Raw genomic sequence first — 22,544 nt, 5'->3', positions numbered from 1 at the left:
ATATCCTCACTCTCTCTTGGTGTTTAGATTTGGGCAGTTTTGGCAGGTGTGTAGCAGCTTGGCATCTAAGATGACACATGAAGGGAAACATCTTTTCATGACTTAGTGTGCCTTCACACATGTGTCTTCATGACCTCCCTTGTAGGGTTCTTGACCGATTTTTTTTCTTTTAAGTTTTTGAGGCAGGGTTTCATGTAGCCCAGGCTGGCTTTGAACTTGATACACAGCCTAGACCAATCCTGAGCTACTCTCTGACCCTCCTGCTTTTGTAGCACACATGTTGGGGTTACTGGCATTTGCAACCATGCCTGGCCCTTGACCTGTCTTTAATCAGACTGTTTTCTGACCATGAGAGTTGAGTGTATATTTTGGATAGCTTCTTTGTAAGTCCTTTCTCCTAGTCTGGAGCTTACCCTCCTATTGTCTTGACATAGCATCGACTCATTGCTCATGTGCTTTCCAGTAAAAGACTGCCTTGCTGTGTGCTGTATTTCATTCCTACGATGGGCACATTGGATTAGCTGGATTCAATTGGATTTTTTATACTCTTGGTTCATACATTGATATTCTTTGCTATCAGCTGCCATTGGTCCAGTTTCTCTGGCTTGTGTTGTCTCTGATTATCTGGAGAGAGGTGCTGGTGGGAATCAGGAGGCTGTGTCAGTGAATGTCACTTAGGCCTGTGTTGTGGTTCCATTAGTACCTAGTACCACACTGTGATTCCTGTCAGGTTGTCCCAGCAAACCTGACTTTATGCTGATGTGAAAGAGAAAGATAGCTACCGTCTCCCCATACTGTACTTTGCACTTTGAATTTTGATCCTCCCCTGCAGGGTAGCAATTTGGTAAGATGCTTTCTCTATACCTCTTGAAGCTCCCAGGTGGCCATGTGCTCTTGGGAGCAGCTGATGCAGTTCTCATGAGACTGTGCCACAGGGTGGATGGAGTCACCACATTTTTAAGGTATTTCAGCTATATGTTTAAGTTGAAGAACACCTCCTGTACTCATGGTGTTTTGAGGGTGTAGTGCCGAATTTGTGCCAGTTTATACCTGTGAATGTGGGTGTTGTGGCAAGCCAGTCACCACTGAGCATTTGTTAGTTGCATGTAGTTAGAACATACAGTCTGCATATGTGTGAGAATATGTATGGACCATGATGGGGCATCTGTAAGTGCAGCATGCACCACCAACACTCCTACACTGTGCCCAGGCTGAGTGCCTCATTGACTTTGACAGTGCTGGTGAATGTTGTAACCATTTTGACCTTTAAACTTTCCCACCCATGGAGCTAGGGAAATGGCTCAGAAAGTGAAGTGCTTGCCTTCTACCAGGTTTGGATCTTCAGCACCCACATAATTGCCATGTGGTCATGGCAGCCCATTTGTCATCTCAGCTCTTGGAAGGGATCCCTGACACAAGTTGTCTAACCGGACTAGACAAATTAATTGTCAAGCTCCAGGTTCAAATGAGCAACCCTGTCTCCCTGTCTCAGTATATACAGTGGAGAGAGATTGAGGAATAAATCCAGATCCTGTGTCAATTACAGGCCTTCACCACATGCATTTCAACATGTGCATGTACATATACACATGCCCCTACCATACACATATACACAAACCTAAAAAATGTACCCCAAAACCTTGAGCCAAGCTTGGGGTACCTATCAGAGCTGCTAACCAGACACTTTTGCACAACAGCTTGAAGGAAGTCACATGTTTTGGCATCAGTCACTCTCGCATTAGAAACAGGACAATAGAGGAAGTTGTTGGTTGGAACAATTGTCGTTGCGTTTGTCTGAGTACATCTGCAGACTGTAACAAAATTGTCACAAAGTGTGCAATTTGCTGGAGCAGGCTCCAAGGGAAGCTTCTTTGCTGTATTGGGAAAAAAAACTGTCCTGGGTATGTCACAGGTCACTTAATAGAAGAGGCCAGAAGAAGCCATAGCTTATTTTTGGTCTTATTCTCATGAGTGCAGAACTGCCTGTGCTATGAGCAGAGGCAGCTGGTCCTTCTGGCCTCGGTTTCTGTACGTCATCATGCTTTTAGCCTGGCTTTTACACTGTGCTCCTCAAAGGAAGCTTTTGCATGTGATTACATAGTGTCACTCCTGTGATGGCATGGGACCAGCCTTCTTCCAAGGAACGGTTGTCCTGCACTAGGAAATGACTCCATGGGCATTGCCCTGTGGATCATGAACTTGTTTTTATGATACTTGATGGTTCTATCCTGAAATATGCTGACCAAATGCTGGGTACGTGGCCTCTGGTCAGGAGTCATAGCTCCACCCGACTTCCTTCTTCAAGCTTCTTTCCATTTCTTTTTGGGCTCTGATGGAGAATATCAGAGATGGGACATGGGGAACCCACAAAGGAAGGGTTTCTACCCTGCAGGTTCTTTGTGCCCAGGAAAGGCACAGCAAGGACCCGAATTCCCAAACAAGAGCTATGCTTGGCTAAGTTCAGATGGAGAGAACTAGGTGATATTCAGGGCTACCTTGTCTCTGGGGAAATGGATGAGTAAGCCAGCCAGGTACCTCTGGGATTCAGAAGTGCTGTCGTTCAAGTCTGGCAATGTTGAACAGATTGTTAAATTTGCTATTCTCTTCTTTTTGTCTATTCTCAGACAAAAGCATTAGATAACAAGTTAAAATACAAAAAGCTAGTAGCCTCGGTTAGATGAAGGGGAACATGTCTGAGTGAGTAAGCAATATTATTAGCTTTCAAATGTCCACTGACCAAGGAAGAATGAATTTTGGCAACAGAGGCAAAGCAGGTAGAGTAAGGAATGAGCCTGAGAAGTGTGCAGTGCTTTGCGCGAGCCCCCAAGGGCTTTCCTCAAAGGTGCAGAGTCGGCTTGAAAGAAAAGCAAAGATAAGGCTATGCAGCACAGGCATTCTCCAAAAGACAAGTTGAATCCAGTCCAGATCCCAAAAGGACTTTTCCCCCAGAGCTCATCATGTCCTTTTAAAGTCCATATGCTCATAAAGTTCTTGGAAATGAACATGGAGGAGTAATTTGGAGAATGCTGGGAAGTGCAGAGTGGGGACTGACTCAGAAAGACTGCTGCAAATGGAGGCCAGGCTTCCGGCCTTTGACAGCATGCTGAAGCAGAGGCACCATCTTTAAATAGTCCCCCTCTTTTCAGAGCAGGGGTGCCTGGCTCAGACAGCTGCACCCTATAGCTCCTTACATACCTCTATGTATCCCTCAGCCATCTGGGGTCCCTTTGTCCTGAGTGTGATTTCAAAGCTGCTTTACTATGTGGGGCCCTTTATCTAATTGCCACTTTCTAGAGCTCTGAAGAAGAGGTTGAACTTTAATGGCTGTGCCAGGTGGTACTCTGATGGGGAGCAGATTGTCTTCCACAGTGCCTGGCTGTATCTGTGTTGGTGAAGAAACGGAGTCTGTTTTATTCTAGCTGTTAACATGACTTTATTAAAAATCCCCAGTTCGAAAAGTTGCCCTGGAACTTGGAGGGCTAGTTGCCTTGCAGTGGTGTGAGCACCATGGGTTGGCAGTGTCTGGGAGTTAGCTTACAGAATGGGACATGTTCAGTAGGCCTTGCACTTAATAACTGTTCCTTAGGGCTGTCTGAAAGATGCTCATGGCATTTGCTTGTGTGAAATATACTTTGTTCACCTAGACCATGTGAGCAGCAGATACTCAGCCCAGAATATACACTATTTACAAAGATTCCAGAGAGGCCAGACCTAGATGAGGAACTGTTGCCGCTCACCAGGTGTGGCTGCTCCAGAACTCTGGAATATGGGAGTGGCAAGGAGAGGCACTGAGTGCCCTCCCAGCCACTGCCTGTAGGCGGTACGTCATCTTTCATTGAACCACACTGGTCTCTTGATGTAAAACATCAAGTTCTGGTGTGAGCAACAGCAGGACCCAAGTTAGGGAGGTGAGGATGCTGGTGTATCACGAGAGGCTGTTCAACTGCTAGCATGGTGTGTCATTCGACCCTGCAGCTGCAATGGTGTTGGGAGGACCAGAACTTGCTGTCCTAAATGGCAAAGAGTCTGGAAAGGCTGGTGTGGCTTGAGCTGGTGCAGAGGGCCAGGAAGCAGAGTAGAGCTGAGTGGTGTGAGCCCCAGGGAGCACAAGCAGTTACAGTAGGCATCCCTCTTCCCAGAGCTGGACTGGACTGCGTCCCCTAAAAAATGACAGCAGCATTCCAGGTAGATCCTTCAGCTGGGTGCCAGGCTCTTCAGGCTGCTTTCTCTGAGACTATGGGTACTGTGGCTGTCTGGCGCCTGCGAGCATATCTGAGCACTATGCCAACCGAGTCCTGACCTTGCATCAGTCGGTTCTGAGTCTTTGAGTAGGGAGACCCCAAACATTTCAGTGTCCCACTCCACTTCCCCCCTCAGTTTGATGTCTGCTTCTTCTTGCACTCACCTGGTACTTACATCACCATGTATTGCTCTACACAGGTAAAATGGAGGTATCTGTAGCCAGGCCTGGTGCCAGCTGTGACCAGAAGCTGCACACTGTATTATGCCATGGCTTGCTGAACACTTGCTGTTCTTACTTGGGCTTCTCCCTTAAGCTGAGCAGTGTAGTGTTGCTGTGGAAGCCTGTCTTTAGTTGAAGGCACCACATCTTCAGGGCCAGATGTGGCTTGATGGCATATGGTTCCTAGATCTTGGGTGCAGCCTGGGATGACACATTGACAGTGGTGGTGGGGTCAGATTGAGTGGGAGCTGGAACCCTAAAAGCTGTTTCGATGGAGCAACCAAAGAACCTACTCTATTGAGAGATTCCTAAGAATGACTGACATGTTTCCAGGGCATAGGTCAGCACCCTACAACTTGGTAGTGAGATCCAGCCTGGAGCCCTGGTTCTGCTGGACTGGTCAGAAAGTTTTACATTTTAAGGGCTTGTTTTTAAAAAAAAAAAAAAAAAAGAAAGAAACGAAAAGAAAACTAAACTAGATAGAATATACAGCAGAAGCTAAATATAGCTTTAAAAGAAAGCTGGCCACACTTGGGCTGGAGTTGATTCAGATGTGATCATTAAGGGCTCAGACACTTAAATTTTATTTTATTTTTATTTATTTTTTTTTTTGTGAGTGCGTAAGTGTTCACCATGAGTCATGGTGTGAGTAGGAATCGGAGAACAGCTTGAAAAGTTATTTTTCTCCGAACACCTTATGGGTCCTAAGGATGTCAGGCTATACTCCCTGAGTCTTCTTCCTGGCCCAGGCCTGGACACCTTATAGAAACCCTTAGCATTACTCAGCCTTGGTGCTAATGGCTGGGTGCTGCAGAATGCTACAGGGTGCTGGGACTGTCCCTGACCAGGAGTCACTCCATTACATTTTGACTGGAATGGACTGCCTAGATTGAATTTGCACACGGTGTATTAGAGGTTTGTTTTGTCGTCTCATTTTACTTTCCCTTTTTTAAATTTTATTTACTTTTATTTGTAATTAATTTAATTTTTAATTTAATGTGCATTGGTGTTTTACCGTGGGTATCAGGTTCCCTGATACTGGGATTACAGACAGTTATGAGCTGCCATGTGGGTGCTGGGAGTTGAATCCCGGTCCTCTGGAAGAGCAGGCGGTGCTCTTAATGACTAAGCAACCTCTCCAACACTCATTTTAGTTTTTGAGGCAAGGTCTTATATAGTCCAAGCTTGCTGTGTAACCAGGACAACTGTGAACCCCCTTCTTTCTGCCTCCATCCTGCAAGAGCTGATTTAGTACAGACATGCGCCAAGCCTGGTTTCAGAGGGTTGCTGCCTCATCTCTGCTGTTGCTGCAGTGACTCTGGAGCCAAGTCTTAGCCCTGCATTTCAGGCACACAAGTTTCTGAGGATAGAGCAGAAGTGGGCCAAAGGCCACTGAGCATAGCTGAAGGGTTTGGCATTTGTAATTATGTTTTTAGTACTGCTTGCAGAATAATCTCTGTTGTCCTGCCAACACCCAGCTGATCTGTTTCAGCTTCACAAACTGTATTGATCCATGTCCCCAAAATGTCCCTGTCAGGAAGGGGCTAAGAAGTTAAACCATGGCTCCTGTTTTGACAAAAGTCTGGCAGGTTAACATAAAGAAAGACCATGGTGGTTTCTCTTGACAATGCGTGGGCAGAGGTTGAGGTCAAGAGTAACAGAGCTGAGGGTAGGATTGGTTTCCTCACTGCTTATACCATGTGTTGGAAAGAGGAGCAACTTGTTTTTGTTGTTTTAATCATGTGTATTGAGTATCTGTAAAGGGTTATGTGCACATGAGTGCTAGTGTCCTCAGAAATAAGAGGTGTTGAATCCCCTGGAGTGCCATGTAGTTGTAAGCTGCCTAACATGGGTGCTGGGAGCTGAACTTGGGTCCATCTCTCCATTCCTGTGACTGGGGTTTATATGGTAGAGTAGGTAGGTGAATGTGAGATTTCAGATGAGAACTGTGGAATTGCAGTAAAACTGGGGACAGAGAAGCCAGTGTGTAGCTGAGACTGCTGGATCTCTGGTGGAGTGTGGTGGGTAAGGGTATGGTAAGCCTGAAGGGGTGGCTTATAGTTGCAGCCAAAGAGCAAAGTAAGTGGGGGTTGGGTGGGGAGCACTGAAAGCCAGTGCGCTGGGAAATCTTCCCATTTGAGCTGTCCTGACCCTGCCTTGAGGGGACTGCTGAGAGAGGGACTAGATGGTGCTCACCCCAAGTTTTCTGCCCACCCTAGAAGGGGAGGAAGAGCTAGTTGGGACTCATTTGTTTGTTTGTCTCACTGTGTGGCGGTGGCTATCCTGGAACTCACTGATCAGGCTGGCCTCAAACTCACCTGCCTCTGCCTCCTGAGTGCTAGGATTAAAGGTGTGCACCACTATGCCTGGTTTAGGACTCATCTTTACTAAGTAACTGTTACTAGAAATGTTATCCAAAACAATTATTGAGAAATGTCTGATAAGACATTTATACAGACTCAATTTCATATCCAATGGGAATGCTGCCCTACATGATTCAGGGACCCTTTTTTGTAGCCCTTCAGATGGAACTGAAGGTCTGTCTCCTAAAGAGGTCAGGGTGTTGTGCACCCCCATCTTTCCTCTTATTGTGGCAGCTGGCATGTGCGTGTGTGCATGCACATATTTGTGAGTCAAGTTCTTGCTGTGTACTCCAGGCTAGCCTAGAACTCAAGATCCCCCTACCTCTGTCTCGCTGCTGCTGGGCTCACACCTATGTGCCACCACACTGATGTTGGGGTCCTTTCTGAATGGACATGTCCAGTTATCTCTAAGAATCAATATATTACTGTGTGTGTGTCTAAGTAGAGACAATAAACAAGCTGATCACAGAAACTGGAGTGGAGCAGACTCCAAGACTAGGCTCTTGTGTTGTAAAGCCTCTGGTAATGCCATACATAGGCAGGGCATCTCAGAACTGCTTGAAGTTTCAGGGTTTGGCATGTGTAAAGGTCTGTTTTAGCTTTCTTTTTTAGATTTGATTATCACTGTGTTTTTCAACCTGGACAGGTCAAAGACTACTTCCCAAGCTGCTGCTACCCAGCACCCAGCCTCAGGATAGATTTCGAACTTGTCTATTAGGCGTTGGGACTGGTGTCCCTGTCTGTCTAGCCTGCCCTTCCACCTTTCATTGCACATTTGCAGGCAGTGTTTCATGAACCCCTCTGTGACTCTGTCAGCTGCTTTCCCCAGCTTCCCTTTCCTTTCTGCTCTCTTTCATGATGCCACTGATGACTCCAGCACAGAAAGCCTGACACAGGTGATGGTGTCAGTGGTGGCTAGCAAGCCAGCGCTTTTTCCTGTCCACTTCTCTTCTGAGTCCGCTTACTTCAGCCGCCCCAGGTATAATTCTCAAGAGCCCACGTTGAATGTTGTCAGTGGTGGCAGGTGTGGGCCAAGGGGCTACCTGTGACTTCAGCTTGTCTTTGCTCTCTTGCAGATCCTCTAACCGCTCGATGGGGAGTCACAGAAGATCACCTGTGTGTGTCAGCTCCCTACCTCTCTGTAGCAAGAGAAGTGACTGCAGCGCCTCCACAGTCATGATGATGAAACTGGTATTAACTGAGTGGCCCTTATGGATTTTTAACTCTAATTCACAGTGAGCCAGCAAGCCATATGTTTACAGTCCAACCAAAAACCCTTCTGTGTTGCTGCACATCTTGAGTGAAAAGTTGAGACACCTGTTGGTACAAAGTGGAATATAAGAGTTACTTGCCGAGGAATGCACTTGCAGCAGAACGAGAAGACGTCTTAATTTATCGTTGGAGAGAGATGATAGTATTATTTATATAGGTAGAATAAATATATATATATACATATATATTTTGGTGGTAATGAAAATGGCTCCGCAGAATGCCGACTCGGAATCTATGCAAGTACAAGAGCTGCCTATGCCCCTACCGGACCCTCAGAAACCCAGACACCCAGAGGCCGAGACCCAAGAGGAGACCATCAGTGAGGGGTCCATAGACAGAATCCCCACACGCCTGTGGGTCATGCACGGGGCAGTGATGTTTGGCAGGGAATTCTGTTACGCCATGGAGACAGCACTGGTCACACCTATACTGTTACAGATAGGTAAGTATAGCACAGCATGCCTGGCTACTGCTGAGTGTACAGCTCCAGCTCCAGGTGGTGGCCTTGGGGAACCCTGCCATGGATCCTTGACCTCTGTGTCAGTTGTCTCCCGTTAACCTGGTTCAGGGGCTTGTTCCTCTGTGGTCTGGATTTTGTGTCACATTCCTGATAGCAGGGTACTTGAGAAAAACTGGGCTTGGATATGTTAGGTATACTGATTGGAGGCCATTGGCTGTACCACCACAGCACATCAGGGATCATAGTGTCATACTCAAGTTCTTGCCTGTGGAATGGGTGTGAATCCCACCTCAAAGGTGACTTCAGCCCTCTCAGGTTGCCACCAGAATGAGTTTGTCCCCAAAATTTCGTCAGAATCTTTAGTTTTCTCTGTAGACTGAGGAAATTTTAAAAACTTAATTTCAGCTCTGAAGTGTCTAAGAGAACTAGACAAAAAACCAAGCACTCTAGAGGCATCGTATAATCAGGATTAATATTTTAAAAATCTGTCTGCTTTGGTTGTTTGAGCAGTATTTCTTGCCACAACATAACCACATCCTTGCATGGTGAGAGCTAACCCTGCTACACTGGGATTGGTCAGCTCAGCCTGTAGATTTGCTACCCCTGTGAATTCATCACTTCTTCCATCACAATGGGATGTGGCTTCGGCCTCAGAGCACACAGGTTTCTGTGGGAGCAGGCTTCCCAACACTGGCGGTGCTCGTGGCCTCACGCATGCCTGCTCTGTAGCCCCAGTTAGTAAAGCCAGTGGATAGGTCTCATTCTCAGGTTCCACTATGGATCCTGGGATGCTTTTCTTTAGGAATCAGACTAATCTCCTCCCTTCCCTTCTAAAGCCAGTTCTCAGAAGGGTGTAGCAGGTGGCCAAGCGACTTATGGCACAGCTGTGCTGGGTCCTTGTCCTGGAGGGTTAGCAGGTATTGAGCTTGACCACACGTAGCTGTTCTCCTGTTTTATCATTGTGTTGCTTCTTATTCTTGGGGGCTTGTCATGTGAAGGCACTGCGGCAGACAGGCTATGCTCACAAAAGACAACTTAGAGCAATGAGAGAGACATTGGGGAGGCACCAGGCTTACTTGGTGTATGTTTTGTTCAGAGCCTTCTGAGAACTAGCTTCCACTCAGGTGTTAAAGCAGATCTAGAGCCAGCATGGGCTTCCAAGTTGACTTGCTACTTCCATTGTGGCAATGGAGATGTGATCCACATCTGCCCGGAGTCTTTACACTTAGTGGGTCGTACTGTTTCCATGCGACCTTCAGCACTTTTTATTTTTTGGTTTTGAATATTTATTACATGAGGTTTGTTGTGTGTTTTTAATTAATTAATTATTTTACCATACGTACCTCCCAAGTAGCTGGGATTATAGGCCTGAACTACCAGTCCCTCAGTGACTGATCTTACTAGAGGTCTCTGGGGCTTCCTGGAGGGATCTGCATGACAGGGAAGGCTCCAACCAAGAGCCAGCAAGGCCCAAGGTTATGAGTTAGGAGCTTGCGAGAAACTAAATCTTGTCAGTGCTTGATGACAAAATTTTCCCCAGCTGAGCTTTGCAATTACCACAGCCTGGTCAAGACCTGGAATGCAGCTGCTGAGAAACCTTGAGCCAAACTCCTGGACTGAGCATTGGGTTCCTAAGCCATAGAAATTGACTGTGAGATGGCGAATGTTGTGAGCTCCTCCACCGTGTGTTTTGTCACATAGCAGTAGGTAGCTAATGTATGGGTGTTGGCTGTTACATTTGAAGCTTTATGGCCATACTATTTCTAAACCCTTTATGATTTAGAACATAATATTTTCCCCATTACCTACACATATTCATCTTTCTTAAAAGAGCATATCAAACTGCTTTAATTTTTTTCAGTTACATTGTTTGATTGATTAAAGGTTGTAGGGTTCACGCTTGCTAAGAGAACAACTTTCAGGAATCAGTTCTCTCCCACAGTGTGAGGCCCGGGAATTGAACTCAGGTCATCAGAGTTGGCAGCAATTGCCCTTACCTACTGAGCCATCTCCCTGGCCCTCAAAGTGATTTCAAAGGAAAGATGTTTCTATTGACCTTTCATAAGAAACTGTCTGCAGTTTGTGGTAAGAAGTCTGTCCTTTCTTTTTTTTTTTTTTTTTTTTTTTTTTTTGGTTTGTTTTTTCGAGACAGGGTTTCTCTGTGGTTTTGGAGCCTGTCCTGGAACTAGCTCTTGTAGACCAGGCTGGTCTCGAACTCACAGAGATCCGCCTGCCTCTGCCTCCCAAGTGCTGGGATTAAAGGCGTGCGCCACCACCGCCCGGCTCTTTCTTTTTTTTTTAATGTTTAATTTCTCATAGAAACCTTCCTGGCTGGAAGGCAGCAAGCAGAAGCTAGTGAGCAGAGAGCTTGCTCAAATTCTGCCCTTCGAAGTCAGTGGACCAGATGATCTCGGTCCAGCAGAAGCCAATCAAGTGAGCACATACAGGGTTGACCTTTGACGGTTCCCAAAGGTAGTGCACTTGTGTTTCCTGTGAGTCACTCCTTTCAATTAGTGAGTTGTTTTTGTTGTTAAAACGTTGTGGTAAAGCTGATCAGTGAGCCCTCAAGTGGGGTGCAGAAAGGCTGTTGAATGTCCCATCTAGAGGAAGTCAGTTCTGCTTGCTGCTTGCCACCTTCCAGCTATCACCAGCCATGTGTCAGGCTGCCTCCCTAGTCACGCTGATGTACCAACAAGTTTTATAGCCTGTGTTCCCTGTGCCTTTACCACGGAATAACTCCTTGTACTATTGACACTGGACTGGGACCAATGAAGGGACCCTCAAGCCCTGTCTGGCATGGAGAGGCCAGTGTCCTCTGCCCTTGATAATGGTAATGTTTGGTCATTCTGATCCTAACCACACTAGGGATTCCCCCTGCTGGCCTCCAAAGGAGGGAAGGAATAAGGGAGGCTCCAGAAGGGTAGGTTGAACCGAAGATGGTATGGCTGGTCAGCCGCCCTTCCACCTGTGATAAATCAGTGTTTTCCTTTATGCGTAGTGGCATAGGGGGTTTCTGTGCCTGAATGGTGGTGGTGTTGGAAGGCACTGTGTCCCACAGCCAAAGCTGACTTCTTGGAGAAGCCTTGGCTCTCCTTCATCCAGTGCTTGTGGCTTTACTTCTGTTCCAACACCTCTTCTGAAAACAGTCACTGAGTTTACATGTCTGAAATGCTTCTACAAGTCTGGAACATGGTGAACGCTGCTGCTTCTTCACCAGGGCTCCCACAAAGGCTTGAGCACCTTTGCTTTGCACATCTTTCAGTGAAGTAAAACCCCAGAGCAAAACATCTGGAAGTCTTATCCCCATAGAATGAGTAAAGGCAAGGGCTATTAACTGAGCTCACTGGACTCCCGGGTCTTGTTCTCAGGGTCAGCACCACCATGCTACACCACTTGAGACATGACAGATCAAGAGACTTCTTACGAGATCCCAGCCCATGTCCAACTGTGCAGGAATGTTCAAAGGGCTTCATTCTTCTTACTGTTGATGTTTGGACCTTGGGGGGTAGGGGCGTTCAAGATAGGGTTTCTCTGTATAACAGCTCTAGCTGTTCTGGAACTCGCCTTATAGACCAGACTGGCTTCAAACTCAGAGATCCATCTACCTGCCCTTTCTTAGTACAGTTTTACATGTATGTGGAGTTAGGGGTTGGGGCCAGGGCCTACAGAATGTTTGGCATGTGCTGTTTCACTGAGTTACATCCTTGACTCAACTTTCACTTTTTACTTTTTCTTTTGATTTTGAGACAGGTTCTCTCTATATACCCCTGGCTGTCCCAGAACTTGCTATGTAGACCAGGCTGGTTTCGAACTCACAGAGGTCTGCCTGCCTCTGCCTTCCAAATGCCAGGATTAAAGGTGTATACCACCAAATCTGGCTATTCGTTTGTTTGTTTTTGGTTTGCATGCTTGCTTGCCTGCTTATTTTGAGACAGGGTCTCAAAAAGGCTGCCCTTGAACTCCCTGTGTACCCCAGACAGATCTTGAATTTGTGCTCTTTCTGCTTCTGACTCCAGGTAGCAGGGATTATGGGCCTGGCCACCAGACATGTTATACCTCAGCTCTTTTCTTGTCCCGGGAGCAGAAGGCCAGCTCTTCCTACCCAGCCTGAGCTCTCTGAGTGCCATCACCTCCTGTAGTGCTGTCTCCCACTGTCAGTAAGCCTAACATTGGGACCAGGAGGCAGGACTTACTTGGAATCAGGAGACCACCTTGTCTGTGAAGGAGCCCTATGGTGGAGGTGCCAGTCTGGTGCTGGGGTGCTGTTGCTCAATCCCTGGGTCTGGGAAGAAGTCTTTGATGCACAGGAGGTGACCGGTGTGCTGTGATGGGAAAGAATTGGGGGTAGTGTGACAGGGACCCGACCTGTCTGCAAATGGGACAGGGCATTTGCATAGAAAAGATAGTTCCCTAATACTGAAGAACTCCAGGTACCAATGTCCAGTGCATTGAGGGACCCCACCTACCTCTCCACGCCCCATCTTACAGGATGTCTCTTGTAAATTTTCATCACCATCTTCATCCCATTCAGAATTCCAGCATTCTATACTTAACAAGACATTGAAATCTCCCATTCTTGTCTCACCTCTTCTGAGGGTCCCATGCTAGGCAGCCATCTTTGTCCCTTAAGTGACTTTGTCATTTTCCCTTGTCATTGTCCCTAAACTGACTCTTGGTTTTGTTCTTGTTTTTGTCTTTTGTGTATTTTTTCATTTCACTTATTCTTCTGGGTGTGCATGCGCACACCACATTGTTAGTGTCAAGGTCAGAAGACAACTTTGGAGAGTCACTTCTCTCCTTCCTTTATGGGATCCAGGGATTGAACTTGGTTGTGGTTTGCTTGGCAAGTGCTTTTTACCCACCAAACCATCACACAGAACCTCTTTTGTGTGTTCGAGACAGTGTCACTGTGTACTGGCCTCAGTATGTAGACTCTTCTGGCTTGTAGTAGACCTCTGCTTCTACCTCCAAGTGCAGGGAGTACAAGTGTGTGCCACCATTCCTAGCCTCCACCCTCTGTGAGATGGGAAGCCAGCTGACTACCAGACTGCCAGTCCCAAGAGTCTGAGCAGAAGCAGGCCTGAAAGATCTACAGAGTACACATACCTGCCCTGACGGCCCACTATGGCTGGTGTTGTATTCTGCCATTGATAGATAACATCTCAAACTCAGGGCCAGATGTGAATGTACAGCTGCCTTTGAAAGGCAAATTTGGAAGCACACTGCTCAGGAGTCTATGGGAAACTTGTAGAGAGCCAGCCTAGCCTTGGTGGGTGCCCTCCTGTACTATGTTCCCATGTTAAATTCTTCCCTTGAGAAGGAGTTCAGTCTCCTGCTACTGTTTATTGTTTCCCTCTTGGCTCAGGAAGTATACTCAGGGGAAAAGGAAAATCAGATAACAGAGAAAAGGGTGCCTTTTGTTGTAGTCTATGGGTTTGACTCATTAATGACGACTGAGCTAGTGTGAGAGCCTACCTACTTTGCCTTGTTGAAGGTTCAGAAGAGTAGCACCCAACAGCAAGCAGTGAGGTCTGCCAATTATTTATGAGGAAAAGCGGTTCACTGTCTCCCACATGCAGGAGTAGAACTGCTCACCAGTTTGTGAGCACACTCTCTGCGGAAGCTCCTGGGGAACGGGTGTGTTTCTAGGATTCAGTTGGCCGAAGCTTGAGCCCACCTCTTCTCCTATGGGAAGCGCCTGCCATTTATTAGTTGTCTACACAGAGACACTGGAAGATGAAAACAACCTTCCGTGCCTTTCAGTCCCAACAAGGGGTTGTATAAGGCACAATCAGGAGGCTGGAAGCATGAGCAAGATGCTGATATACCAGCCATAGCAGCCTGGCACTGAGTTGTCAGCAGGGTGGCTGTGACCTGAGTCCAGCCCTTTTTAGGACCCCAGCACACTGCCTCCAAAGCTGGCTGCCTTCCTGTGCCTCTGACTGTCCCTTTCATGTTGAAGTGCACAAGCATGGCAAGCCTTTGGTGAGAACTGAGAAGCACCATTTCACAGGAGGCATCTGAGTGCAGTGCATGTCCATAGCAAGCATATGCACATGTAACATGCGCTGTGTAGATTCTGCAGGTGTTCCTGTGACTTCTCACACTGGCTTGTGCTATATGCCCTACCTTGCAGGGTCTACGTGCCTTGTCAATGCTGCCTTCCTGCCACTCAGATGCACTTAACTCCTCTCGCGGAGTTCTTGTTTTGACCCTTAGCATCCAAGAGCTTGTGCAGGTAGCACACTTTTGGTTTGTTACCCCTTGAACACCCAGGGCTGTGAGTGTAGCACAGTGTCAGTATACATGTATAGTATGCTTGAGTGTTGGAGTTCGGCATCAGAACCCTCACCACCTTCACCACCCCTCTCCCAGTAAAGGCACCAGCTGGGTAGAAGGATCATTTGAGCTATGAACTTTAGCCATCCTAGCAAGAGAATGAGCCCCTCGTCTCACCCGTTTTTGAAAGGTAGTACTAGGGGGGCTGGAGAGATGACTCAGTGGTTAAGAGCATTGCCTGCCCTTCCAAAGGTCCTGAGTTCAGTTCCCGGCAACCACATGGTGGCTCACAACCATCTGTAATGAGGTCTGGTGTCCCCTTCTGGCCTGCAGACATACACACAGACAGAATATTGTATGCATAATAAATAAACAAATATAAAAAAAAAGAAAGGTAGTACTAGGGGTAGAACTCAGGACCTAGTGTGTTGGGTAAGAACTTTACCATCTTGCTGTACCATGTGGGCCCCCTGCCCCACCCCCTAGTTCAGCAGAAGTTCATCTCAGAGAAAAACATTGTCCTGGAGCTATCAGTCTTGAAATAGTCACATTGGCAGGAAGAACTGAGGAGCACCCTGTCCCACTTTACAAGGGTAGCTACTTGGTGTGGCTGTCACAGGTGGGCTAGAATGGGTACTGCAGGAGTGAGGGCACTTAGCCGCAGGCTCCTTCCTCGGGCTCCCTGGCCAGCACACTTTAGCCGGCATGTTTACAGTGTCACATCACCACCCCAGGAACCCTAAGGAAAATATCACATACATTTGGAGGCTTCTTACATGCTGTCTCTAGGTCCTTCCCTATAGAGTGCTGTGTGCCCTGTGGTGAGGCTGCAGCAGTGTATGCTGAAGGTGACACTGAGGGGGCAAATGGCCAATGAGGGGTGAATCTTGAAGACCTTCTGCTCAGTGACGTAAGCTGGCAGCAAAAGGACACACACTGCGTAGACAGAAGGCAGAGTGGTGGGTGCTAAGGAGAAGGGAGGGGAGTGTTTCCTGGGGGCAGTGTGCTGTTGACTGGTTAAAATAGAACTTTCGTGTGTATTTCACCAGTGACTTCCCACCTCCCAGAGACCTAAGAAAGACAGAAGAGTGCCTTTGCCACCTGCAGTTGGCCTCCTCCGTATAGACAGGACTGTGATGCTCTGAGGGACAGTCCTCTGTGCATCTTGTGTGTGTGTACATGCGTGGTGTGCATGTGGAGGATGGGGCAAGTAACTCCCCAATTGTGGTCACAGTGACGGGGAAGCAGCTTGTGCTCGGTACTGTGTTTTGGAGGGAAGTCTGGATTTCCTTGTTTTTCAGATCATTGTGTTTAACAAACAATGAAATGGTCACCGCAGTCATTTTTCCCAAGGAATTCCATATGCTGTTATTTTTTTGTCAGACTCTTACTAAGCGCCTGCCTGTTGGTGGTGGGCAGTGTACCAGGCATAGAAGTGACATGGCCACCCAAAGCCATTGGGGCTTGCCTGGACACTGAACATGTCACCTGGACTGCTGCTTTTTTTTTTAATATTTTTTATTGTTTATTGGTGTGAAGGTGTCAGATCCCCTGCAACTGGATCTTCAGACAGTTGTGAGCTGCCATGTGGGTGCTGGGAATTGAACCCGGGTCCTCTGGAAGAGCAGTCAGTACTCTTAACCACTGAGCCATCTCTCCAGCCCCCTGGACTGCTGCTTTGCAGAAAAGAAAGGCTGTAAGTGAGCACGACTGCACTGTTGGCTTGAGGCAGAGGTTGTGGGGTTTGCCCCGAATTTCCTCTGGCTGGAGTCTTCCTGTTGTCTCTCAAAGACAGAATTGGGGAACATTGGGGATGTGCTGATGGAGAGAAGGTGGGGGTTCCCTAGCTAAGTGCAGGAGGAGAGCTCATGAATAGGGGCTGTTTCTCTAAGAAGCACTCTAAGTGCTGAGTGATGGGAAGTGAAGGTGAACGCTGCATGGCACTGCAAGGCCAATTAGTGAAACAGGAGCAGGATGCTACCATACAGAATCGGCACGCCTCAATAGGGATTTGTTCCAGACCCCTGAATTGGTGTGTGTGATGCAGGGATGGTCTGAGAGGCACTTGCTAAAGTTACAGAGTCACTGTGTATTTCAGAACAGAATGACAGGACATAGAGCATACATATCAAGTTAATGAAGGCAAAAAACTTATCAGTTCCTGCAGGAAATGGCCACTTAAAACTTTATGATAAAAGCCAAAAATAAGTTAAATTTTAACAAAATACCACAAATAGGTGTTGAAAAGATAGATCAAGATACCACCAACCCAGAGATCCCATAAAGGCCCAGAGGTGCTCTGTGTGTCAGACATTAGTGTACAGTATAGGTAGGGAGTGTGGCTTCTGGGAAGGGTTTGCCGATGTCATGGGAGAAGTGGGCTTTCTAAAAGATGCAGAGTACGGGATGGCCTCAGAGTGTGGCAGTGGATGACTTTGACTCCTGATCCTCAGGCCTTCACCTCCCAAGTGCTGAAAGTACAGGCGTGGGCTACCACACCGTGCTACCTGGGAAAATTTAAAACCAGTGCTGTCTTTACTCTTAAAAGTAAAGTCAGTCTTAAAAGAACCAGTCAGTATAGAGGTGTCCCCTGTATCACTTGCCTGGCTTGTGCAAGACCCTGGATCCATCCCTAATGTAGAAGAGAAGGTAACTAAATTGAAACTGCACAGAATATGTACACTTGTAGCTTGTTTAAACAGTTAGAAATAGGACTTGTCTTTGGTGCAAAATGGGCTGTCTGCTTCCCCTTTTTATTTTTGATTGTGCTTTGCAGTGCTGTAGAGTAGAACCAGGGCTTTGCACATGTTAGGCAAGCATTCTGCCACTGAGCCACATCCCTGGTGAAATGAGGGCCTGGATGGATGTTACAGTTTGTAACTTGTGGGCACATCACAATAAAGAACTGTCCATCATCCTCCATTTCTGTAGGTTACATTGTAGACAGATCTTAAAAGGAGAAGCTTAGAAGAATCTGACAGCAGGGGATGGACAAGTAGGACTTTCTCCAACACTTGGCTAAATTAAGATGGGTGCAAAGGAGGAGCCTGAGCCTGGGTCTTATACCTGAGGCCACACTGGCTGCAGATGTGCTGGCTGGGGCAAATGCAGGTGACTTGAGGAGCAGTTGTTATCTGTACTTCACTTTCCTGCTGTCCACACACCTGTAGTTTGGGTTTTCCTATGAAGGAATGACTAAGATGAATTCTCTGTATAGGTGATCATTTTTCTGATCCAGCAGTGGTTGTGAGTTGCACTGCTTCTTCCTCTTTTAGAACCCTGAATCCTATAATACTTCTCTATTATGAGGCCAGCAGCTTAGTTAGGCCTTCCTCATATGGCCTCCTTGCAGCTCCTAGGGAACCAGTTTGGGTTCATTGTCCTTTGCTTCTGTCCCTTTGTCCAGAATATGGTGCACCCTGACTTCCTCACTTGTGTCCTTGTGACAGCTGAGCCTAGTCAGCTGTGATACTAGCACAGTGTTCTGGGTCAGAAGTGTGCTTCAGTAACAGGGATCATGAATAGTGAACATGGCTATGTGCGTCTCATCCTGAATGCAAAAGTTCTGGGAGCAGAGGTGTTTCCAGCAGTGCTACACAGGCCAAAGCATCTCAGCACTTAGCTGACAAAGCCTAATGTGACAAGCTTCTGCATGTCAGGCATCTGTATCACTGGGCAGAGGTGTTTGACCTGCACAGGAGATGAAACAGTGACAAACTCAGTATTGAAGAGTCTGTTTCACTTTACATAGCCATTTTGAGAGCATCCCTAGGCATGTCAGATTTCCTGATGCTCAAGAAGGGCAAACAAGGAGACGTGGTCACCTGGTGAAGGGTAGTTATGCCAGCACGAGACACTTGAGTGGTGCTTCAGAGGCAGTGATGCTGCTGATGTGCTTAAAGAGTTCACAGTACACTGCCCACCCACCTCTGGAACACCTGCCAGGGGATACAGGTGCTGTTAGAAAGTCTGAGACCAGGGCTGGAGAGATGGCTCAGTGGTTAAGAGCACTGGTTGTTCTTCCACAGCTCCTGAGTTCAATTCCCAGCAACCACATGGCAGCTCACAACTGCCTGTAACTCCAGTTCCAGGGGACCCAACACCCCTACACAGACATATATGCAAGCAAAACACTAATGCACATAAAATAAAAAAAAAATAAATTAAAAAAAAAAGAAAGTCTGAGACCAGTTTGGATGAATGGGCACAGTAATACCCAGAAGGATGGTGTGGAGGGAGGCAGGGAACAGGCCTCCAGGCCCATTTTCATGGCCTCTCTGAGGAAATGGGGACTTTGGAAGCGAAAGTACTGTCAGGGCCTGTGGCATCCTTTCTACCAGTTCACCTTCAACAGGGCCACCAGGCCAGGTGGAGGCTTCCCAGTGACTTGGGGTATGTTTCATTTGTTCTGTGGCCTTAAGATCACCTGGCATTTGATCTTGGGGGACTTTATGGATCCTTAGACACAAGTGTTTCTGAACCCCATAAATCAGCTTGTCTATCCTTCTGGTGCCCCACACCTTCCCGCAAAAGTCTTCGAGGCTTCCCTGGCCCTGAATCTTGCCTACCTGACTGGCCCGCAGGTTTCCATGACTCCTCTCCTCCAACATTCCTTCTCTGCAAGCCGGGCTGTGTGTGTCCTTTGCCTTGCCCTACTAGGCCTGCCTGTCAGGTCTTCTCTGGGCTCTTTTCAGCCCTAGACATGGAAAAGGGAAGGCTGGGAATGAGGCAAAATTCCAGTTTGCTCAAACCTAGGTGAAAGTAAGTATTGCCCTAGGTTTTCCTTTGCCTTCCTGACAGTCCTCACAAGTGCCAGATTCAGAGGATGTCACTGAGGCAGGGATGTGCCCTGCACCTGCATTGCTCCTGTGTACAGTGCCACACAAATAGATGTCCAGCACAGAGTAGCCTAGTCACACTTACACATAAGCAGAACCATAAGAAGACTATGCTCCTAAAGGTACCAGAGGACTCCCTCCACACACACACACCCAGCCACCCATGCTTCCTTCTAGGGGTCAATTGCCTTCCACTTATACTTCCTTGCCAGGGTCCTGGTCACTGACAACCTATAAAGGCTCTGACTCTCCCTCTCTGGAAGCTTGTCTTGAGCTACTCACTTCCACTATCTGACTATCTTTTCCTTGGACTCAGACCATCTCAGTACTACCCCATCATCCTCAGTACTACTACCCACTGACACCTGGTATGACATTCCTTCCTGCTCCTAGGTGAACCCCTGTCCCAGGCTGCTTTGTCTGTTTTCCTGCTGCTAAGCATGACAGTGTACGCCTGCTGGGTGGAGTGACTCATGCTGATGGTGGCTGTGTGTAGGGGGAGCTCTCTGTGCCGCTTGTGTCAATAGATCCTCAGGTGCATACCTCACCCCATCTTCTAAATGAAGTGGAGGGTAAGGCAGTGGGAGCACCTCATTGGATGCCAGCGCTACTAGCAAAGCCAAGGAGACCTCTCCAATACCCATACCCAGGTTTCCAGCATGGAACAGGCTTGTTCCTCCTGGTACTGTTGTTGGGCATGTTGAGTTTCATTTGGGAAAATAGCACCATGTGTATGACATCTTTCCATGCATCGCTGTCCTGTCAGCTTTTTCCAGGAAGTGGGGAAGATAGTGTGAGACTTGATTTCATAGGAAAGTTATACATTGATACCCACATCCCTGATGCAGCATTCTTAGTCTTGAATGAGGTTGAAGAGGGAGGAGGGCACTAGACAGACCCTGCCTCACAGCCTCTGTGCCCTACCCGCCAGAGCCTTTTTCCTACAGGTGCTCAGGACCCATTTCTTTTAGGAGCCGGGTGCCGTAGGGTTCTCAACCTTTGTGCAGCTATGGGGGTGGTGGCGCAAGGACCCCTTAGTCTCATGTCGTTTCAGAAACTAACTGGCCGCTGTGTGGACCCTGGAAGAGATTAATTTCCTCCATACATCTTGCTCTACATGGAAGAGAGTTCAGCACTTGGCCATAGGCTTGGTGATGGATATGTGTCCATTAAGTGTCTTTAGCTTCAGGGCTTTCCTAGCCTGCATCCTAGTCTGAACCAGTGACTTGGGGTCAGACCTGTCTGCATTGTCCTCAGACAGCTGTGTCTGCAGTACAGTGCAGGCGTTCATGGGGATCTGTTCACCCAGAGCAAGTGGACTCCCTGAGCCCCTGCTTTCTTTCTCTTTGGAGAAAGTCTCTTAAGACAGGCTCTCGTGTGGCCCAGGCTAGCCTTGAACTGGCTGTATAGCCAAGGATGGCCATGAACTCCTGATTATCTTACCCTACCTTCTAAGAACTAGAATGGTAGGCATTTGCCTTCTTCTGAACACTTTCTTACAACTATGTAACTGAGCTGTGAATCCCTCCGGGCTGTGGGTAGTAGAAGCTTAGAGGTGACATGTGACAGTTGAGTGGCAATCCTTTGAAACAGAGCTAGGAAAAACCACCTGAGTAGCTTCTAGTTTTACTCTTTCCTTGTCTTCCCAAGGCACTGGTTACTTCAGAATGTTCTTTGAAACTCTGCGGCCCTGCCTTTAGCTGGAGATGTGCATTCTTCCAGACCCTCCCTGCCCAGGGAGGCCCCAGTGTTAGGATCCAGGCATTATGTTGCCCCCTGTCACCTGGTAGGATGTACTTTAACACCCAGTATCTCAGCAGACCTTGCTTTGGTTCTGGTATGGCAGCAGGTGACCACGACCTGGCCTATGGAAAGTAGCCCATTCTTTCCACACTGTAGCCTTAGCAAGGCCATCCTGAAATGGGCTCACAGTGAGCTTGCTGTTTAAGATTCCTGAGGTCACTCAAGGATGCTGAGGTTTTCCCACGAAGAACTTCTTCTCACCAGTGCATGTTATCTTGGGGTTTTGTCCAGGAGTACAAACCTATCTGGCCTGGCAGGCTTGTCCATTGAGAGAAAGAATGAGTTCCTATTTCCATCCTGGACCTTTTGTTTTGTTAAATATTTATAGGCCACTTTCCCAGCCTCCCTCCCCCACAAAATACCAGTTTATCAAAAATGTCCTTGTGAATAGAAACCTCTGCATGTGACCCAAGCATTGCAGTGGGCTGTCCCATGTACACATAGTGACACAGTGAGTATTTCCTGTGAACAGGGAACCTTCCGGGTCCCACCATTGTTGTTCAACCTTTGCCTGGAAAAAACCAAAAATTATTTACTAGGGACCGGCTTTGTGTTTGTTTAGGGCTTTGCTGGGAATTGCCTGGCTGAGACATCCCAGGGACGTGCTGGCAGCCGAGTGTTGGGGGTGGCAGAACCCCTTGCTCATCCTGGGCAGGTCTGGAGATGCGATGGGAAGTGTTAACTTGCCTGTGTGATGGAACAGTGCTGTCACCTGGTTAGAGCCAGTTCTGGGGCAGGGAGCTTTAACTATGATTCGGTAGTCCCCATACAGGTAGCTGAAACAGGGCGTTTGATCTCCTTGGGGCCAGGGTCTGGAGTCTAAAATAGACTTCTGGGTAGACTGGCATGACAAAACAAAACAAAACAAACAACAACAACAAAAACCCAAACTGCTGTAATGTCACCACTGGTGCTATTTGTGTCCCTGTGCTTGTGTCCTTGGCTGCTCTCTTTGCTTTGCACAGCTCTGGATGTCTATAGCCAATGATGCCACCCCTCAACCTTGCACAGCTAAACACAAGACTGCCTAGCCATGTTTCCTACCCAGTAGGAATCTGCATTCCTCC

At 47.6% G+C, this 22,544-nt stretch overlaps 1 protein-coding gene across 3 annotated transcripts in view; it reads left to right on the top strand.

Moving 5' to 3' along the window:
- The window catches only part of Slc45a4 (solute carrier family 45 member 4), a 71,801-nt gene that overhangs the window by 33,588 nt on the left and 15,669 nt on the right, over positions 1–22,544 (top strand). For 2 of the 3 annotated variants that reach the window (XM_075959495.1, XM_075959494.1), the window contains exon 2: positions 7,902–8,539. In XM_075959495.1, the coding sequence (XP_075815610.1) occupies positions 8,296–8,539 (244 nt within the window). In that variant the 5' untranslated portion in view covers positions 7,902–8,295. Of the gene's footprint in view, positions 1–7,711; positions 7,805–7,901; positions 8,540–22,544 lie in introns of all 3 variants that reach the window. The other variant, XM_075959496.1, reaches the window with a different exon arrangement.

This window comes from Microtus pennsylvanicus, chromosome 2, assembly GCF_037038515.1.
Source record: "Microtus pennsylvanicus isolate mMicPen1 chromosome 2, mMicPen1.hap1, whole genome shotgun sequence".
NCBI classification, from domain to species: domain Eukaryota; kingdom Metazoa; phylum Chordata; class Mammalia; order Rodentia; family Cricetidae; genus Microtus; species Microtus pennsylvanicus.
Note: the sequence above shows the minus strand (reverse complement) of the source record. Positions and strands in the feature narration are given on the sequence as shown.